Raw genomic sequence first — 21,714 nt, 5'->3', positions numbered from 1 at the left:
TATTGCTTGTATGTGTGTTGCTATATGATGCCAGGGTAACATTCGGATGGTAGCTGAAGCTGCATTACTGTTTCGACGTTGTCGCGGGTGCTGTTACTGACTAATAAAAGTTTTATTGGTTGGTGACTGGACCGATTTTGAAAATTCTTTTTTTGTTTGTATGTACATATATGCATACAGATTGGTCCCGTCTTTTTCAAAACCCAGTTCTGATGATGGAATCCATGAGGAATCGAGGGAACACCTCAAATCTTAAAGGCATACATATAGTGATATTTGTGTTTTTATTAACAAATCAAGCATATACATTTAAAAAAAGTGACATTTGAGGAAGTAGAACTGCTGATGATAATCAGAACGGAACTCTTCAACGACGCATAGTTCACGTTTGGCGATTTGTCCTCTTCGTTATGTTTGTTAAGCATGTTAAGTTTTTAAGCCACATTTTTGTCAAGTTTGAGTTCTGATGATAGTAGTTAGTGAAGTCGGTTTTTTTCTTTTAAAGATTATATCAAAGAAATTGACAGTGTCAGAAAATCGACAATTGACTGATCATATCCATAACCGTTTCTTCCTTGTCAACGCCACTGTAATGTCGCAACAGTAATGCTGCAACAGTAATGACGCAACAGTAATGCTGTCGTCATCCGAATGTCACCTTTAACGAGTCCTTTAATTAACTAATCTTTAAGTTATTATCGGGATTGTGAATCTCATTCATTGACGTAAGTATTTACGTTCTTTACGCGTCAGTAACTGAGAACATCTTACATAATGTGTGCAATTTAAGGAAAACGCAAGTACATTGTTCTTATGTACTTAGCTTAGGTACTCAACAAGCTCAAATAAATACATTTCATTTCATTTCAAAAGAAACACGGGTAGATACTCGTACACTTCACTAGCTCGTTCACTCGTTCACTAACTGTACTTACCATACACTTACTCTTTCCCATTCCCTAATATAGTAAAGACTAATAGTAATATTAGGTACTAGCAAGTAATTATAAGTAGTAGTATAGTATACCGACTTACTGAGATTATAAATGAACAAGATTATTTTCGAAAATAAACAAACTTAGGCAGTTACTGACGTGCATTTTTCTAAACGATCACTTCTCATCCTTGTGTTACTAAACATCCTCGCTGCTCTCGCCCGTTTAATTTAATTCTCAACTGGCCCTATTTCTTGCCCTCTATATAATGTAATAATATACCGAGTAAAATCTGAGCCAAGTTAACACGTTCACTGCGATAGAAGGTCTAAAGACCCCCTGCTAGTACTCCCGGGCTGTGCGGGAGCAAATATTGTGGTTTCGCTCTGGTGCGGACCTCGTAGCTTATAGAATTGTATAGGTAGAAAAGAGTCCAATATATGGTTCGATTTCTATTATAACGTAGAATTTTTTGACACTTTAAAACACGCAGGAGGTCTTAAGGCCTCTCATCGCACTGAGAGTGAAAAGTGTGCGTCCAGTGCGGATAGGGGGTCTAAAGACCTCATATAGGTAGTACGGGCTTATCCGCCCCCTACCGCACCTGTCTGTGTCTATGATAGTCGAACTACGACCCAGTGATATGCACGCGTCTATGAGCAATGTACGTAATATATAGCATTTGCTTGTGAGGTACGTACATTCTAAGTAGTAAGCGTCAATTGTGTTCAGTATTTAAGTTAAATACCCAAGAAGTGCTGTTGGTCAGTGAGTGATATTAAAAATAAGTACTTATCGAATGTGATGAATCATGGGTCGTGTAAACAAGAGATGTCGGAGAATTCTACAATTAGCACAGAATCAGAATGAAGTGCAAGACGAAACCTCTGTGCCAAAATATCGCCGAGTTTACCAAAAAGTTACTGCAAAAGCGAACACAGTAAGTGAGCCGTCTTCTAGTAGAATAAAAATCCTTGAAGATATTACTATACTTCCAGACGGGAAGCCAATAAAAAAATTAAGAAAATTAAATCTTACTGCAGTGATTGTACAAGCCACTGTGTCTTAAATGTTTCTATAACAGTCATATGTGATTCACTTACAGTACCTATATATATAATAAAGTTTTTTGATTTGTCGATAAAATGCATTTTTATTAGAAACATCACTAGAAGTTAATACAAATGTACCTCAAATTCAGTGCTGTAAGAGGTCTAAGAGCCTCCTAATTATTTTTTGTCATTATTCCATATTCTGACATCAGAATTTCGGGCGAAGCCAAAACAAGACAAAATAGTCCTTTAGAAACAGCATTATATAAGTATCATTCACTAATTTGTGAATTTCATGAGAATAAAAGCATTTTAATATTCTTGTTCCTTGAGTGGTCTTAAGGCCCCTAACCGCACCGGTGAAATGGTACAGTTAAGGCGTAAAGACCTCTTACAGCACTAGTTGAAAGTTAGCAATATTTTGAGCCGCAGTGAACGTGTTAATCAGGAAATTCATTGCCATAAGAAGAAAAGGCCACATTTCCGGTTATATCCAGTTCACCGACAGACCACCATTGCAACTTGATTACTGGCCCAAATAATATCCTTACGACCGTTGACAGGATCATTACACCTTCCGAAACAATAAAAGACAATATAAAAGGTGAGATTGTAACCTTCGGAACAGATTAAAAGAAGCCGCATTCGAAATTCAAATATCTCAACTTGATTTGATGTATGAAAAAGTCAATATTAATTCGCGATTTCGTGGTTGGTCCCATAACAAAAGCAGCTCAGTTAGCGGATAGAATCGAACCCTGTATTTGAAGCCCCATGGTGGGAAACACGCTGTATACTGAGTATTTTTCTCTACATTTAGCCATATTGTGCAAAATGATAAAATAGGACATTCTGAACATTTACTAAAGGACCAAATCAAAATCAAACTCGAACAATCAGATGTGCCGGAAATTACAAAAATACCCTATGCAGTAGTGCATGTAGTATTTCTACATGCACTACGAGACATGTCAAACCAAAATATACTGTGAATTTGTTCATTCGAATGTGACTGAAGTTGTTGACGACTTCACCCTATGATTATTAAGGTAAATAACACGAAATATCAATTTTCTTTCCTGTCAGTGTTGAGTTACAGTTATGGGCAGGTAATTGGTTTTCTGGCGTGATTCCGGTATCTTTACAGGCCATATTTTGAGTTTCCTTAAAAATTTTAATAGTCACACTGTTTTTGTAGCGATTAATCAATTTGTTGAAAAAAATATGGTTGCCTGTAAAGTCGGTTTACGGATGATAATTTTGCGTGATAACGTCATAGGAAAACATTGATGAAAAATTGCAGACTTTTATACGTTACCATGGAGATCTGTCCACAACGTTACCATGGAGATCTGTCCACAACGTGACACTTTTTTGTGCGTGCTACCGGTGCTCATCGACTTACCAATAAGACGTTATCACGTCAAAAATAAATATTGCGTATCAACGTAGTTCAATACACTTACCTACTTAAGTCAGCGTAAAAATTCCAAACATTATCAGGGCTGCGAAAGCGGGATATATGCGTAGTTTTCGTTAAGACTCGAATCTTTTAAGGCCTCTGCTGTAGAAAAACTCAGTTTTTCACGAAGTATACTGCCATATTGAATGCCAGCAACTCACTTGCAAATATTGGATATAATTCGAAATGGTGGAGCGAGGTCTACATCTCACAGAGACGTAGTAACTTATGGCCACAGACAGAGAGTGAAACACTTTGGAGCAGACTATCTGAATCCGAAGGAATTCAAAGCGCTGCCATGGAGCTCCATCATCTGACACATTGAGATGGTCGAAAAAGGTTGTTCTTGAGGGGGCACAAAAGATCCCGATGAGTCAAAGTGTAAGATAAGATAACTTATGGCCACAGGCTTAGAAACGGCATTGGACAGAGTAGCATGGCGGTCTTTGGTGTCGGAGGCCAAGATCCACTTGGCGTCGTAAGTATGGCCACCAGAAAATAAATATGAAGGTCACTTACCAGCTGAACGGTGGTGAGATGCTTCTTCCACCACAGATATTTCTGCATGTGTGGTCCCATCGCGGAGCACATGTAATACGTGTACATGATGATGTGGACCAGGTTGTTGACGATGTTGGAGAACGTGCCGTGGCCACCTAGAAACACAAGCGGGTAAGATCAGTGAAGGATCCAAGGAAACTATAACATATCTCAAGGGGCATTCGAGAAAAATGTCGGATACGTGACGCTATTTTTTAACACTTCTGATAAATGTAATTTTTTAACTAGCACAAACGTTTGCGATCGATGCTAGTAAGCTTAGAATAAATTTAAAAGTGGAAAAATTACTGTCTTGGGTGAGACTTGGACTTTATATAGTGGAAAGATTTGCTGGCTACGGATGAGGTCTTGGTGGCTGAGATGGCAGAGCGCTGGAATATCGATCCAGAGGTCGTCAGTTCAAGTCTCACCCAAGACAGTAGGTAATTTTTCCACTTTTAAATTTACTTCTGATAAAGCTAAGAAGCTGATATTTGGCATGATAACGTACGATACGCGTCGCTGTAAAAGTTATATGCGTCACGTCTCCGATGAAGTAACCTTTTTGTAAAATACCCCTCAATGGGAATAAGTAGGTAGGCAAGTGAGGAGGACTCACCAATGAAGGCTCTCCACATTTAGATTGCAACTGATAGAGCATTGCAACAGCGGAAAACGGGTGATGTCTTTATCAATTTCCTTAATAAATCCATTGCTGTTATTGCCATTTTGTCATGATGAGTTGATGAAGATTTTATAATAACTAATCACACTGGTAATAAATAATTTTCCATTGTACATGATTATCGATGCAATTATGGTAAACGTATTAACTGGTGCTGGACGCGGTCCCAGTACATGTCATCTTAAAACTTAAGTCATTGACAATAGAGGTGACAGCAGGGTGTCATCTATTGGGCATTGGCATGTCGAGCACTAGTACGTTTACCTTATCAGTGCCGCTTTGATTTTTGAGATTGTTTTTATTTTTGTTACCCACTATTCTCGCGCAGCACTAGACGTACCTACCTACATAATTATAGATACCGAATTTCTAAGCGTATGCTGAGACGCAGGCGACGCGTTGCAGTTCATGCATTGCAGCGCAGAGTAGATTTTGTAAAGTATGGAACGTCCTTGAGATACAGCGTGCGTAGCTAAAGGATGTTCTATACTTTACAAAATTTGCTCTGCGCTGCGCTGCGTGAACTGCGTCGCCTCATATGCTAAGCCTAATGGTGTGATAGTACAGTAAAGGCAGGAGACTTGGCTCTTCTTCCAAAGCATGAAATAATAAATGTTTCTTTCTTTATAAAGTGACTGAAGGAATTTTTGCTAACCAGCAATAATTTTGACAAGCACCCACGCCTCGAAAGGATTGAGGGAGTTGTGGTATAGATGAAGCCAGGGTGAATACGAAGAACCAAAGGATAAATGTACTTTTACAGTACATATGGGGCTACTTTTCCGCACTAGTGCGTAAAATAGCACTTTTCGTGCGTATGTCGAAACTTTAAAGTGCCATGTACTGTAAAACGTTGTTCGATACACGTAACACAACAACGTAACAATACAAATAACAAATAACAAGAATAACAAGAATGTGAAACGCAATTTTACCGTAGATGATACTTATTATTTCATCTTCATCTCGCAGTCAAATATATGCCGAAAGATGTATGTAAAATATCCTATAGGCGCAATTATTATACGGGCAGTATAATTTCATACCCGGGTTTAAATTTTTTTTCCTAGCCTATCTGAGTGTCCCACTGCTGGGCAAAGCTCCTGGTTCGGTGTTTCCTCTGGCCAGGAATCTGGTTCAGGAATCTGTCCAAGTCATCCATCCATCTCCGTTTGAGCCTGCGTCGTCCACGTCCCTCTACCGGCATCCACTTGGTGGCTAAGCTAGCCCACCTCTCCGGATGCATGCGGTAGACGTTGAATTCTAGATATTTTTAAATAATTTTTGCTTACCACACAGACCAACCCCTATAGACAGAGCTTATAGGACGACTCGCGGTCATCACCCGTATGGTGCATAGGTCAAATATAATATCGCACGCGCGCCGCTCCGATCAGTAGCGACCAAGCTTACGACCTGTTAGCAGTGTGCACGTGTCTAAGAAAATAAATCGTAAACTATTGAATTCTTGAGGAAATCATGGGATATTGCAGCGTAATATGGTGTGGCAAGTCATCTTAGACTTCTACTTACAAAACAGATGGAATTACCTTCGACGGGAAAGTCAATTTCATTATTTCGTTGAAAATTGTTTCTTGTCCGCGGGGTTCATTTTATAGTGGTCAATAAGCTCAGGGCGAAGTATGTCCGTCCCTTTTCGTCAACTTGAAAATGCAATGTGCTATCCCTTTCACATTACGACTAGGGATGCGACGATGATGGTTTCGTCAGTTGCGCGAACTTCGTGCCTTCGTTCGTACCTACCGTATTGTACCATTTTAAGAAATATAAAACAAAACTGTGATTCTCTTTTACTTTTAATTGAATATAATAATGTAATTAATCTGTAGTTTTAATATAATGGTAGTTTATCTTAAATATTAAGTAGGTATACGTATTTTCGTTTTTTGCTAGTAGTATAATCATTATAGAGTTCTAGTTTTAAAATAAGAAATGGGTGAGTTTTTTTAGAATCGCGTAGGTGCGCAGTTAGGTCTCATGTCACCAGATGGGCCTCATGATGAACTTCAAAGAAGTGCGAGGGAACTAGGTGTTGGTTTGTGATAGGCATATGTTGTGTGGGTTTTTTAGAATCCTCTAGGGGAGCAGTTAGGTCTCATGTCACGAGATGGGCCTGATCATGAACTACAAAGAAGTGCGAGGGAACTCGGTGTTGGTTTGTGATAGGTATATGTTATGTGGGTGTTTTAGAATCCTCTAGGGGAGCAGCTAGGTCTCATGTCACGAGATGGGCCTGATGATGAACTTCAAAGAAGTGCGAGGGAACTCGGTGTTGGGTTGTTATAGGCATATTTTGTGTGGATTTTTTAGAATCCTCTAGGGGAGCAGTTAGGTCTCATGTCACGAGATGGGCCTGATGATGAACTTCAATGAAGTGCGAGGGAACTCGGTGTTGGTTTGTGATAGGCATATGTTGTGTGGGTTTTTTAGAATCCTCTAGGAGAGAAGTTAGGTCTCATGTCACGAGATGGACCCGATGATGAACTTCAAAGAAGTGCGAGGGAACTCGGTTTTGGTTTGTGATAGACATACGTCATCATCTTCCCCGCGTTGTTTCGGCTTTTGCCACGGCTCATGGGTACAACTAGGGTGGCAACTAGTCCCGAGAATTGGCGTAGGCTCTAGTTTTTACGAAAGCTTCTGCTATCTGACCTTCCAACCCAGAGGGAACACTAGACCTTATTGGGATTAGTCCGGTTTCCTCACGATGTTTCCTTTACCGAAAAGCGACTAGTAAATATCTAATGATATTTCGTACCTAAGTTCCAAAAAACTCATTGGTACGAGCCGGGTTTCGAACCCGCGACACTACTCAGAATAACAAACCATTTCCATTTTAACTGAGAAAAAAACAATGCACCCAATTTTTTTGGCCTATTTCATTATGTTTTTAATAGAACACTCTATAATGACCGTAACAAAACGGAAAGTAAATTGTATGAACTTTCGGTGACAAATTTTGCTCGTATTAGGATTGAAAGAGAGCGCGATTTTAAGTGGAAATAATATAAAGATCTAAAGTTTAAAATGCAAGATGCGGGAACAACTTTAAATATAAATGCCATTATGTTAAGTAAAATTTTTAGGTTTTACCTACATTTTTACATTGCTAAAATATTATTAGTCAATAATATTCTTAAATAAGTTTACTTTAAGTACCTAAACTAAATGATAACAATTTTACCACAATAAATTACTGTACCACTGTACCACTGTCCGTAATGAACGTGTCCCATCCCTACGCTGACACGTGACATCGCGCCATATTTGAAACGACCAATCGCAACGCCGTGAGTACCCCTCCCGCACCTCACAGTTTGGTGAGTTGCGTCGCGAACAAAATGACCAATATTAGGTTTCTATAGGCGGTATTCTATGGCTTACCAGCAATGAATTTGACGAGCATCCACGCCTCGAACGGAGTGAGGGAGTGGTGGTACAGGTGAAGCCAGGAGACTTGGCCCTTCTTTTTCCGAAGCACGAAGAATATCGTGTCCGCGAACTCGGACAGCTTGGAGAAGTAGTACACCCAGCATAGATGCAGCATCTGTGGGAAAAAAGTAAAAAAGTTTTTAACAAACTTTCATTTTTGGTACAAGCTTTTATCGCTGACTGTACTTTTCTTTCCACATACAACTAATACCCATCGAGACATTTCTAAAAATCCCAACACAATTAGGTTGCGTTGTTTCATCACAGAGTTCCTATGGCCACCTCCTGTCTCCATCATCAAATCAGCTCTATGGTACCATAATATTGCATTGTAATCCGACTTACCGAGTATGCAAATATTCAACTTCATCGGAAACCGGGATGTGGGTCAAATTTAACTTGCAAGATTTGGCGCGACAAACATACATAGTTACATACTACAATGCAAAGTAAGTAAAAGCTTTAAAAAAGAGCTAGTACAAAAAAGCGTACCGTAAAACGGGGTGAGTAGGTTTCGCGGGGAGAGGTGGGTTATGAATGGGGAGAGAAGGTTTGAGAGGGGGGTGAGAAGGGATTTTAAGGCTACTGCTACAAAAATAATGTATTCCAATTTAAAATGGAGCTATAGTAATACGCATAATAAAAAAAAAGCGATCCAACAATCTTCCAAAATCACCTTTGTATGAAAACCCCTCTCACCCCAAATACGAGGCACTACGGGGTGAGGTGGGTTTTCCTCTTTATCGTCAAAGTTATGAAATGGAATAAAATAAAAACTAAAATACAAACGTCCAGAACACATATTATATACACCATTCAGTTTTCATATGTAAAAATAAAATGTTATCGAGGTTTAAATTTCATTTTTGACCCTACTCACCCCATTTACGGTACGGTACTACGGTATTCTTTAAATTAAATAAAACGCACATAGATTTATTTCATATCACATAAGATATACGTATTTTATTAAGGTGACTTGTTAAAAACTGCGAAGACAAATTCTTAACAATACCTAAGCAAAAGAAATGCATTAGGTAACTATTTTCTTATTTATTAAGTAGGTAAACAGGATTTTGAATGATGAAGAAAGTTTCTTCCAAAATGTCTTTTAAATAATGATGAAAACTCGTTTCTGTTACGCAAATGATTGCGAATGATCAATGAGTTAAATTTCACTTTTCATCCGAAGTCAAGTGACATTGTGGCTGAAACAGGTTTTATAGCATCCATAAATTTCATAATACCTATAATGATTTGCGCGGAATCCCGCTAGTTCATACAAATTATTTTTGTTTATAATGACGAGAAATATAAAATAAAGGTTGAGTGTCAAACTCACGAAATTATTCTAACTAACGCCGTAATTTCGCTTTGTACCTTAAGATATACGAAAAATGTTAACCCTTTTTTCTAACTTAAGAGGTTTGGCAACATTAGGTAGACTTAAGGACTTTTTTAGCGAAATAAATACATAGATTTTTTTTTTACTAAAAGTGGTTGCCCGTTTGTATGGTAGCCGCCTTGCAGCGCCAAGCCCACATCTTGATTCTGAGAAAGCTTTCTCTGTGCGTGAACTTGACAGAGTTTCATCACAATTGACAGGAAAACACATGGTCTACGTATGAACGTAAACCTACTAATAGTACTAATGTATGTTAATATATGAGAAAGTTTGTGTTTGTAGTATACTTATTTATTTGCATGTTTACATTTTTGGTTTTTTGTTACTAATTCACGCCAAAACGTCTAGACGAGATTTAGCAGACATATCCAGTATTGAGCACTAGGTACTATTATTTTTTTATAAATTTGAAACTAAATATTAAATATGAAATAAACCTATGGAATCGGATTATATCGTGTTTAACGAATTTAATAATAGGTACATCTCGACGTTTTATTTAAAACATATTTGGGTCAATTTCTGAACACGATTTTTTTTCTGTCCGTGATGAAAATCGCGGGTTAGCATCAGATAATACTTACCATTTTTTTTTTACATAAAGAAGTCACACTTTCACACCGAGTTCCATATGAATTCACTGATTAATTATTGGTTTTTAGAATACACTTAAAAATACCTAAAGGCTCAAATTACTGCTCCCGTGCCCTGTCCGGAATCTACTTTTGAGCATAATGAAAAATCCTACGAAAAATTCTACATTAGTATCACTAATTTAGTGTCAAATACTTAAACTAGATGATATTTACTATCACTGAGCACATACACTATTAACTTCATTGTGGTAAATAACTCGTGATCGATGTTTAAATTTTGTCCGAGCGCGCGAGTACAATTTCGTCGGCAAAACTCACAGGGCTCTGACAGCCGACGTCTGTATTTGAACCGCCTCGTGTCCCGCCTCACCTGTACTGGCAGTATTCGGCTGTCTTTCAAAGCAAACGGATGTACGTCAAGCCGTGGCGTGTTTGAGCAAATCGCGTAAGTATTTCGGAATCCGGGTGGGCGACAATTTTTTTGTAATTTCGATGCCCCTTATAAATTTTATTTTCCACATAGCTTTTCAATAACAATTGTCATATTTAGGAGCCCTTTATGTATCTTTATGTAAGCGATAACATAACAGTTTGGTCAAACACGATTTAAATTTTTGGCGAATTTTTTTATTACGAATTCTAATTTCCGTGCCCTAATTCCCATAGCAAATTTACCTAAAACAGCTGATTAAGTGGCACGGAAATTAGAAAGTATTACATTTATTGTCAACAAATCTTTTATTGGGGGCACTTTAAGTTAATTGGCAATGTTTACGTCATATTATTATTACATTGATGTATATTGGCATTGAATATATATTATATGTAATAATAATATGACGTATATCTTTCTATTTTGCATTTAAGGAAATCTTAAAGAATGCACAAAAATTTGTGAACGGTTTTTTAGTATAAGTACTATAGTACATACAGGGTGGACCCGAATAACCCGGGCAATTTTAATACGTAAGGTAAGGTGGGGTAAGACGACACCGGGGTAAGACTATCACTTGTATGGAATCCTTGTACTGTTAGTCTTGCCCCACCTTACCTTATTCATTGATCATATTATAACATTAAAATATTATATAAACATAAAACTATTTCTGGAATTATTACATATTATAATACCTGTACCTAAGGTTACATGAAACAAAATGAATCAAATTTGCAATGTTTTTTTTTTGTAAATTTGACAGCTGACAGCGTATACCGTATAAAGTTTAAATATCTGGGAGACCGAGCTTTGCTTGGAAAACATATACCTACCTAAAAACTCAAAAATGCGCGTTTTCCCAGAGATAACACCTAGCTAGATCGATTTTTCACCCCAAAAAACCCTCATATATGATCAAATTTCATTCGAAATCGTTAGAGCCGTTTCCGAGATTCCCGAAATATATACAAGAATTGCTCGTTTAATAGATTAGTTGTTATAAATTAGCTTTTCTAATACAAGAAAAAATAAATATATATCCTATTCTTACTATATTATAAATGCGAAAGTATCTCTGTCTGTCTGTCTGTTATCTCGTCACGCTTAAACCGCTGAACCAATATCATCTTGATGATATTTGGCATGGAGATAGTTTGAGGCCCGGGGAAGGACAAAGGATCTGGGGGCACGGCAGTGCCGCCGCCAAGTCGAGCAAAACAAAGTGGCACGGCCGTACCATCAAATCTCAATAACATTCTATCAAAATAACATTTAATGCACTTTACAATCCCTTAGTTTTGTCACTGACACAATCACTCACGATCATCATTATTTTAAGGTACTTCTAGCATACCCAAATTTGAAACGTAATTTGGTTTTAGCTTTTTAAGCCAATAAAAATCTAATAATACTGCAATATTAGTCACGTTCTAAAGATCTAATAACTGCATAAATAAGTTTGTAATCCCATAGAAATATATGCGATAACAACGTTACCTTTTAGTTCTTACAATTAGTAGGGAAAGTAAAGGTACACTACGACGTACGATGTGAGTATGAATAAAGATGTGTATACATAGTATCAGTATGGTATGGGTATGATTACCTGAAAAGAAGGACAGCCTACAAAAAGAGATGGGATCCTATCAAAAACATTACATGTAAAAAGATGCAAGTCTCGCAACGCAGTTCTTCTACTACAAAAAAGTTTTGAGATGTAATGGGAAACCAAGTCGGTTATTTTAGTCAGTGCCAGGGGGTATTAAAATCGTAATACTATTAGATACCTTATTAGGGTTCCGTAGCCAAATGGCAAAAGACGGAACCCTTATGGATTCGTCATGTCTGTCTGTCTGTGATAGTCTTACCCCACCTTACCTCATATGTGGTCAAACAATTTTTTGTGTTATGAATTTATGAAGGCAGCATATTCGATTTCTTCAGATTAACTTACACAATAACTTCTTCTCACTGTGCCCCTATTTACTTATTTCTTAGTATCATTTCCTATACGGCCATATACCAGATCATACACCTTGTACCTATCTACATGCAGATACATCATGACACTTTTTAATTTAATGAATAGTTTTGTATGTATGTATGTAAGTAGGTATTGTTTTGAAATATGTACATTTTACTAAGAAAGAGAGATTAGTTGCCATTAAAATCAAGGAAACGGTTAGTCAAATACGTAGTTTTTAGTGTATCATACTTTCGTAGATTTGTCGTCCGAAACTAAAATTAAAGAAGGTAAATATGTTCGATGCCGCTTCAGTATGGTTAAAGTACATTATTGTAGATTAAAATATACATAAATAATAGTTTTAACTACCAAAATAAGTTAAGAAAACAATTCCTGTGCCATGTTCTAATTTCCGTGCTAGTAAAATCTAATTCCCATGGACACACTAATTCCCGTGCCCTGACCAAATTTTTAAATTGAAATAACTTTTATAGCTTTATGAATATTTTTACCCCATAAGAAAATTAATGTTTATTATATTTTTTATCAAATTATCAGCATAATTATTTTTGTGTAATGTTAGTATTTCAAAATTCCATGGAAATTAGACAAAAATGCTCGTTTGGTGAAATTGACCCATTTCTTACATATATAACTAGAGTTTTTTCTTGAATAAATTAATTTACATTTAAAACTGTCAGTTTTTTGGTAATTTATTTAATTACCTCGATATGAAGTCCTAGTCCTAGCCTAGTCGGTAGTGACAGTGGGTATCTACGAAGCAGAAGGTCCCGGGTTCGAATCCTGCTAAGGGAATTTATTTTTGTTTATCAAAAATATTTTTTTTTCTGAGATAAGATATTTTCTATGTTTTTATAAGTATATAGGTACCTTCACATACATACATACATACATAGGTACATTATATGTACCTTCGTCTGACTAAAATCTACAACTCAAGCTTTATTGAGCTTACTGTGGGACTAGAGCGATCTGTGTAAATAGTCCTATAATATGTATGTATTACCTATTAATAATTATAATATGCCAAGCTTGGACCTCTAGCAATGGTAGGAATGTGGCTGGTGTCATTAGTGTAATTTAATTATTCCGTGTTAAGTATGTTAAATGCCGTAGCAACCGGCATTGCTATTATCACTCGAACTGCATCTTACGAAATAATTGTTATAAATAAATAAATATAAATATTACAGGACATTCTTACACAGATTGGTTAAGTCCCAGAGTAAGCTCAAGAAGGCTTGTGTTGTGGGTACTCATACAACGATATATACAAATACATAAATATATAGAAAACACCAAAGACTAAGGAACAAATATCTGTGCTCATTACACAAATAAATGCCCTTACCGGGATTCGAACCCAGGACCGCGGCTTCACAGGCAGGGTCACTACCCACTAGGCCAGACCAGTCTTCAAAAAAGTAAATAAGTTACGCATAAGCTAGTAAAAAAGATAAATATTTAATAGCGTAGCGGATTTTATCTGTAATGTTTTACAGTTCATTTTAATCAATAATCGTGCCTCAAAACCGTTGCGATGCTCAAGATACTACTTTTCGAACCACTCTTTACGCTCGTGGTTCAATTTTGTAATCTTTCACTGTCTCGGGGATATTAGCATAAGAGGTTAAACAACAACTTTGCCCCCTTGTTAAACAAATAAAGTAAAATTGTACCGAATATTCAGCTCTCTTGCACTCAAAGTCGTCACCTGCTATAAAATTCAATCTGAGTAAAACTAGATGAAATACAATTTACATTTCAAATAATTTAACTAAAATATTTACATAATAAAGACCTATCTTCCCTTATTAATAGTTCGTACCAAAGGCTCATCTTACACTGGTCAAATATGACAGGCGGCAACTACTTACGGTACCATAATAAAGACCTACCTTACCGTATTCGTAGTTCGTACCAAAGGTTCGCCGTACACTGGTCATTCGACATGACAGGTGGCACTTGACTTACTGCTTGCTCTTTTTAGGGTTCCGTACCCAAAGGGTAAAAACGGGACCCTATTACTAAGACTCCACTGTGCGTCCATCCGTCTGTCAAAGTTGAAATTTTTACAGATTATGTATTTCTGTTGCCGCTATAACAACAGAAAAAGTGATAAATGCGGTTTGGAGTTGACTGTGAGCCATATTTTAATTGAGTGTTTATCATATAAGGAAGAAAAAGAGATTTGTAAGTTGCCTAACAACTTAAATGATTGTTTAAATTTTAAACAATCATTTAAGTTGTTACGCAAATAAGTTTTAAACTTTAAATGATCGTTATTTACATGTACTTAGATTTATAAGATTAATAGATATATATAAAAAATTGTAATTCTCTTGTAGTCGCTAATGACCTTGTTGTTAAAAAGCGACCTTAAATAAATTAATAAAAAAAAATATATATATATACTAAACATAAAATTAAATAAATATGTATTTAAGTACAACAAACGTGATTTGTTTGCCGTTTTTTGCGTAAGACGTAGACGGCGCGCGAACTCGCATGCGATTCATAGTTACATTGCGTTGCGGACTGTTGGTTACCAATTAAACCGACCGATTGAAACCGTAATGAAACTCGCATGCGAGTTCTCGCATCGTCTAAATGAGCCCTAATGGTATGGAACCCTTCGTGCGCGAGTCCGACTCGCACTTCCGGTCTGGGTTTTATGGAATGCGGCACTTTCTTCCTTGTTTAAGGCTGGCGGGCCATAGTGTCGCGGCAAGGGCCTGTTTTTTTTATTTTTTAAGCCATTTCCGTGATTGCCGATTGTCTAGAATCCGGGGGCACGGCAGTGCCCCCGCCAAGTCGAGCAAAACAAACAGGCACGGTGTAACATCCTTTTCTCGAAGCGATTCAGGCCATTTTCGACGTCCTGTAATTTTGTGCTGGCTGAAGCTAGAACCCTGAATTTTCAGTGACATATAGGGCATGTTTTAGATATATTCTCAAAAACATTAAATCGGAACTTGTAGTTTAAGAATTATTGTACGTCAAAGTTCCTTAGTTTCGACACTGACACACTCATTCACTCATTCACTCACTTACGATCATCATAATTCTAAGGCACTTCTAGCATACCCACAAGCTTCAAATATTAAACATAAGTATTTTTCAGCTTATCAAGCCATAGAAAACCTAAAAATATTGCAATATCAGTCATGTTTTAAGGATCTAAGAACTGCATAAGTAAGTTTGTAATCCCATATAAATATATGCTATTACAAAGTTACTGTTGCAGTTCCTACAAATAGTAGGTAAAGTAAAGGTACACTACGATGTACGATGTGAGTATGAATAAAGATGTGTTTAGTTATGATATTGTATACATAGTACGGGTATGAGTACCCGAAAAGAAGGACTGTCTACAAAAAGAGATGAGATCCCATCAAAAACATTACATGTAAAAAGGTGCAAGTCTCGCAACGCTATATAATGACTTGGCCATCGCACGGCTGCATAATGACATAAGGATCATCGTCACCTGTTAAAAATAATTCTAATTGAACATAACGCTACTATAGCGCTAATTGCAGTTTGAGCATTACACATATTTACTTACGAGTACGGTACGAGTAAAGCATTATGTGCGATTGCCAAGTCATCTATAAAACTATCACAACTATACAACTATCGATTAGATTCAGGGCCAGTGCCACTTTTGCGATTTTTGTTCAAGCATTTATCTATTAATAATTATGTATAATATCTGGGAGACCGAGCCAGGACCGAGCTATGCTCGGAAAACATATAAAAACTCGAAAATGCGCGTTTTCCCAGAGATAAGACCTAGCTAGATCGATTTTTCACCCCCGAAAGTCCATATGTCAAATTTCATCGAAATCGTTAGAGCCGTTTCCGAGATCCTCAAAATATATATACATATAAATAAATAAATATACAAGAATTGCTCGTTTAAAGAGATAAGATAAGATACAACTATCGATTATATTTTTTTGGTTTATAATAATTTGTACATACAAGTCGCAAAATCAGGGCTAGTGCTACTCTTGCGAGTTTTGTTCAAACATTTTACAATGATGGGCTTTTTTACAATGATGCCAAAAATAGAAACCTATTTGATGGCTCTCAAATATCTTTGCTTGTGTGTGTGTGTCCAAATATAGACTCGACATTTTAGCTATGAAGTGCCAAAAGAAATCACCCAACAAAGCACGATGACACAACACTTTCGACCAGCGAGGTCTGAAAGAAAGTAAAGCTTGTGCCGTTGCCACTTAATTGACGGTCAAATCGTCGGTCATCGTCACAGTTAAATTTTGCTAAGAACGGTTCCTCGCCGTATGGCCCTGGCTCAGAGAAACCCACGTGTCATAGGACCTATCTTACCTTAAGTATGAACGACTTCCGGCCGTTATAAGAAGTGAACTGTGTGATCAAGCATTCAAACGCCGATTAAGAGATTTTTTGTTGGATAAACCGTTGTACTCTGTTAGCGAATTTTTATGAATGATGTATAGATTTTGACGATCCGCCACAGGAGATACTATCTTGACATTATTTTAAAAATCTTATCATTCTGTAAGTATTTGATTTTTAATTTAATATTGTATTGATTATATTCTGGTGACATCCTTGTTTTGACGATCAATTATAATGTAATCTGTATTATGAAATAAATAAATCTATCTAATCTATCTATCTATCTATTAAAAGTAGGTACTTGGGAAGACCGACTGGTGGCCGCCCGGTAGGTCGGCCCAGATACCGCTAGGGAGACAGTGTGGAAGCGGATCTGCGTCAGCTTCAAGCCGATAATTGGCATGAAACGGCGCAGGATCGGGAAAAGTGGTGTGCTCTTATTTCGGAGGCCAAGACCCTCTTTGGGTCGCTGAGCTTGCTTTTTGTCTACGTACAGTCAGCAACAATAGTTGCTAAGCGGGCGAGGTGTTCAAAATGATCTTGACGCGACTTTATTGTTAAGAGAATAAGAGCGCGTCAAGATAATTTTGAACATCTCGCCCGCTTAGCAACATCTGCTGCTGACGGTAGAACTCATTACCAATGTCCAATCTGTGGTCCAACCAGACGCAACACTTTCGAATCGCGAGTCTGCGCACGCGCGTTGGAAAGTGTAGAGCTTGTGCCGTTGGACAAACTTGACCCATTGATGCCCTTGCGCAGGTAGATGCGTCATTCATTTTCATAGATGGTAGGATCCTATAGATGTGCTATACGCGTGCGTGCGCGAGGGACAAAACATACGCATGCGACACTATGATTGGTCGGATTTATTTGTCGCCCACCATAACCTATACTAAATTTAAATGTGGGGAACAAAAAAATGTGAGACTGTGACAAGGACAAACAGTTTAAATAGCGCTTTCGCTGCTACTCCTACTCCTCCTAAAATGGCCCTAACGATTCCCGGATTGCAATCCGGATTGTTACCCGAGCAAAGCTCGCTCTCCCAGGTATTGCTTCTAAAACAGAAAATTTCATGATGACTTATCTACGCTATAGATGACTAAAACAAGATATATATTTGCGTAAGTACTTACATTTGAAATTCACACACACATAATATTGACAAACTTGAGTGTTGGAGTGTGTTCACGTGTTCAGTAACAATTGTTTAAATTCTTGTTTGTTATGGGTCAAATCTGGTGTTTACCTATACTTTCATTCATAGATGAAGAAGACAAGAATTTCTTGTTATGAAATACTTTGATTCTGAAATCATTCATTTTACAAACTAGAGAATACCTATAGGGTTCTTTAAAATAGCAATGTATGTGCAGGATTTGAAAGGCGTTTATAAATAACACTGCAGTTGGACAGGCGCTCATAGGTTACGGTAACTACTTACCATCAGACGGGCTGTATGCTTGCTTGCTACTGATATGGTGTAAAAAGTGAGGGTAGATTTGTCCATTTAGGGATCTGTGTTCATTCTTAGTTTGTTTACTGATTACTTCCTTCAAGAAAAAGTTATAGGTACCTATATAGGTATAGTTATAGGTATCTACATGAAAACATTCGAAATGGTAACTTACTCGTACCTACACTAGGTACACAAAAATATAGTTTGTAATTCAGGGATCGGATACCGGTATTTTTTGTATGGGAACGGAAACGGTATTTTTTCGTTCTTTGCTAATTACTTCATTTCTAATTGGGCAATCTAATAATACGAAGTCGTAACCTAAAAACACAACTGAGACCTACATTTCGAGTATAAAATAATTCGAAAAATATGGTTATTTCTAAGTTTTTGCAAAAAACCGGTTCCGATACCAACTTGGTAGGTATTTAAACAAATACTTATGAACTTGATAAAAATAAAAATATTAGTACGCGAACAGCTAACCCGCCAATGGACGGACGAACATTAGTGATGGTTGGTGACCAAAGTGATGGTTCCGTTACGCTAAGCGTTGATTATAATATGCCATTTGGTTACAAAATAGATTCAGTGAGTTTTCTTACTAATGAGAGAAAGATTAGACTAGGTAATGAAGATTGTTAAAATGTTCTTAAGATCTTTATACTAATTAATCTTTTATATTTAAATACCAGTTGCAGCGATACCTTTACCACATACACCGTAGCGATGATAGTTTTTTTGGGCAAAACCAAAAATTATCTTTTAACAATTTTCGTTAAATGATTTTTCTATTACCTACCTAAATGTTTAAAAGAAAACTTTAAAAAAAGGATGCCATAAAGCACTCTCTAGTAGCTGTTTTTCTTCAAGGATTATCGGAATGATTGGACAAAAACAGTTGGTATCTGATATCAGATCGGACAATGTAAAAAGGCTCTTAGATAATATAATTATATTTAAGTAATTATTTCATTTAACAAGAATTTGTTAAAAGATGATTTGTTGCACCGTCGGGATACAGTTTTTTTCTCCCATTACAATGGTCATAACTGCCGGGAGATTGTTTCGGGGTCCCAGAGACCCTTACTAACCCCAGTACAGGGACCCGTACTTAACAATTTTTTTTTTGAAATTTTGAAATCAGGCTATAGACGGTAGTCGGAAACCAAACTAACAACCAGGGTCGCAAACCTTCTCATTCACGCTCGCGTGGCCGAAGGTTAGGGTGAAAGAGATAAAGAGATGACCCCGGTCGTCAGTTTGGTTTTCGTCTACTATAATAGTAAAGGAGAGTGAGCTTAGAACTTACCCGTCTCGCCTGTTCGCTCTCACTGTAGTCAACAGGCTGACACGCCAAACTGTAGTCGCCCCACCATCCCGACATTAGGTGCTGGAACAAACACATATTATTTCTTTGATGCCTTAACACTAAGATTTGCACGACGGATCTGAAATGTATGGGAAGATCCGCGAATCCGGATCCAGATCCGGATAAGTTCATACATTTCGGATCCGGATTGCAAACCCTACTGAACACGAAAGGGGACGACTGCCCCGAAACCGCCTTTCGATACAAACGTATAGGTAGTCCTCATTTTCCTCTCTGGATATTAACATTATTAAAAATATTTTGACACAATTTCCCCTAGGTTTGATTTTTTACAAACTTTTATTTAGCTTCAATGCGTATATATAATTATCTCTTTGTACGTATATAGTGCTTCAAATCTTGTAACTTAAATTTGAACCACTTCCTGGTGTCTGATTTAGCTGAAATTTCGCATACAATGCAATGCAATAATAAATATGCTAACATGCAGCTGATCTGATGATGCCAAAGGTAGCCAAAGGAACTCTTCGGTGGAAAAACATAAACACCAGAGTTTAGGCTCATTTGTAAGGTCTCGAGAAGTACTTGATAGACATGCAAAGTTGAGAAAATACAGTCGGCAATAAAAATGTGTTAGAAAAATATTTTTGACGGTTACTTGTTTGTAAGTTAGAGTGCCTGTCAAATACGAATTTACCTTACAACTGTAGACAGCATGAGTGCATATAACTGCAGTTGCAAATTCAGTTTCGGTTGACCGAATGCAACGCCGGACGCGGGCAGCCGGTCAAGGCGATGGATAGTGCACGCACTGCCTATATGCCTATCCTATCGTAAACACTAGAGAACTGTGCTCTCGAGAAAAAACAGCCTGTCTAAAAAATTATATGATTTTAAAAAGCCGCTAATATAATTGAATATTTATTTGCTTCAGACAAACGCTGGTGGCCTAGCGGTAAGAGCGTTCGACTTGCGATTCGGAGGTTGCGGGCTCAAACCCATGAGTTTTGGGAACTTGGGTAGGTACATATTTACCAGTGGTTTTCGGTGAAAGAAACATCGTGAGGAAACCGGACTAATCCCAATAAGATCTAGTTTACCCTCTGGGTTGGAAGGTCAGATGACAGTCGCTTTCGTAAAAACTAGTGCCGACGCCAATTCTTGGGATAAGTTGTCAAGCGGATCCCAGGCTCCGATGAGCCGTGGCAAAATGCCGGGACAAGGTGAGGAAGATGAATTGCTAATGGTAATTTTACAGACGGCAGGCAAAACTAATAAAATGTGACAGTGAAAGTGAAATGGGCCCCGCCTGGTACTTACTAAATTCTTGTTAGAATAAAATAAATAAATTATAAATGGCCTCAATGAATAATAAAAATCTCCAAAGATCCAATAACCCAAGGGTTTAGAGCGTTACCCACGGATCGAGAACACTATGTCGTGTGCACAGTTCCGGTTTTATCAAATGGAACTAATGGAACTATCAACACAATCTTCTAACCATTGTTAGACCCTATTTCTTCACAATAAGGTTCAAGTTCGGTCAGAGAATGGAATTTGTCTAGCAGCATCTTCAATACAATGGCGCGGTTCGATGCAAACCAGTTCTCGATCACTTTCGCCCGAGCTCCAGTCAGAACGTGACCTCCTCGAACTTGGCGATTCTAGGCTATCATTACAGTGAATAGGAGCTGAAAAAAACTACCTACTCTACATTTAACCGCTTCCTAAGCTAAACTCAACAACAACTTTTTCCTAAACATCTTGGAAGGCAGAATTGAAAAGACAAGGGAAGAAGGGAACCTAGAATGACTTATCTCAGCCAAATAAAAAATAATGCGTCGTATGAGGAAATTAAAAGACTGGCACAAGAAAGAAATGATTGGCGATTACTCCACCAAAGCTCTTAAGTTATGATGATGATGATGATGATGATGCTAAACTCACAGATCTAGAATGACGATAATTGAAGCGTGTAA

General features: G+C 37.5%; 1 protein-coding gene and 1 long non-coding RNA gene across 3 annotated transcripts in view; one reads left to right on the top strand and one right to left on the bottom strand.

Moving 5' to 3' along the window:
* LOC134649972 (very long chain fatty acid elongase 7-like) overlaps window positions 1-21,714 on the bottom strand; it is a 144,437-nt gene that overhangs the window by 7,145 nt on the left and 115,578 nt on the right. For both annotated transcript variants that reach the window (XM_063504784.1, XM_063504783.1), the window contains exons 4-6: window positions 19,715-19,795; window positions 8,080-8,242; window positions 3,969-4,105 (exon numbers count right to left, since the gene is read on the bottom strand). In XM_063504784.1, coding sequence (XP_063360854.1) covers window positions 3,969-4,105; window positions 8,080-8,242; window positions 19,715-19,795 — 381 coding nt within the window. The remainder of the gene's footprint in view (window positions 1-3,968; window positions 4,106-8,079; window positions 8,243-19,714; window positions 19,796-21,714) is intronic.
* Window positions 1-21,714, top strand: part of LOC134649994 (uncharacterized) — a 68,639-nt gene that overhangs the window by 22,783 nt on the left and 24,142 nt on the right. The window lies entirely within an intron of this gene.

This window comes from Cydia amplana, chromosome 8, assembly GCF_948474715.1.
Source record: "Cydia amplana chromosome 8, ilCydAmpl1.1, whole genome shotgun sequence".
Lineage (NCBI taxonomy): Eukaryota > Metazoa > Arthropoda > Insecta > Lepidoptera > Tortricidae > Cydia > Cydia amplana.
Note: the sequence above shows the minus strand (reverse complement) of the source record. Positions and strands in the feature narration are given on the sequence as shown.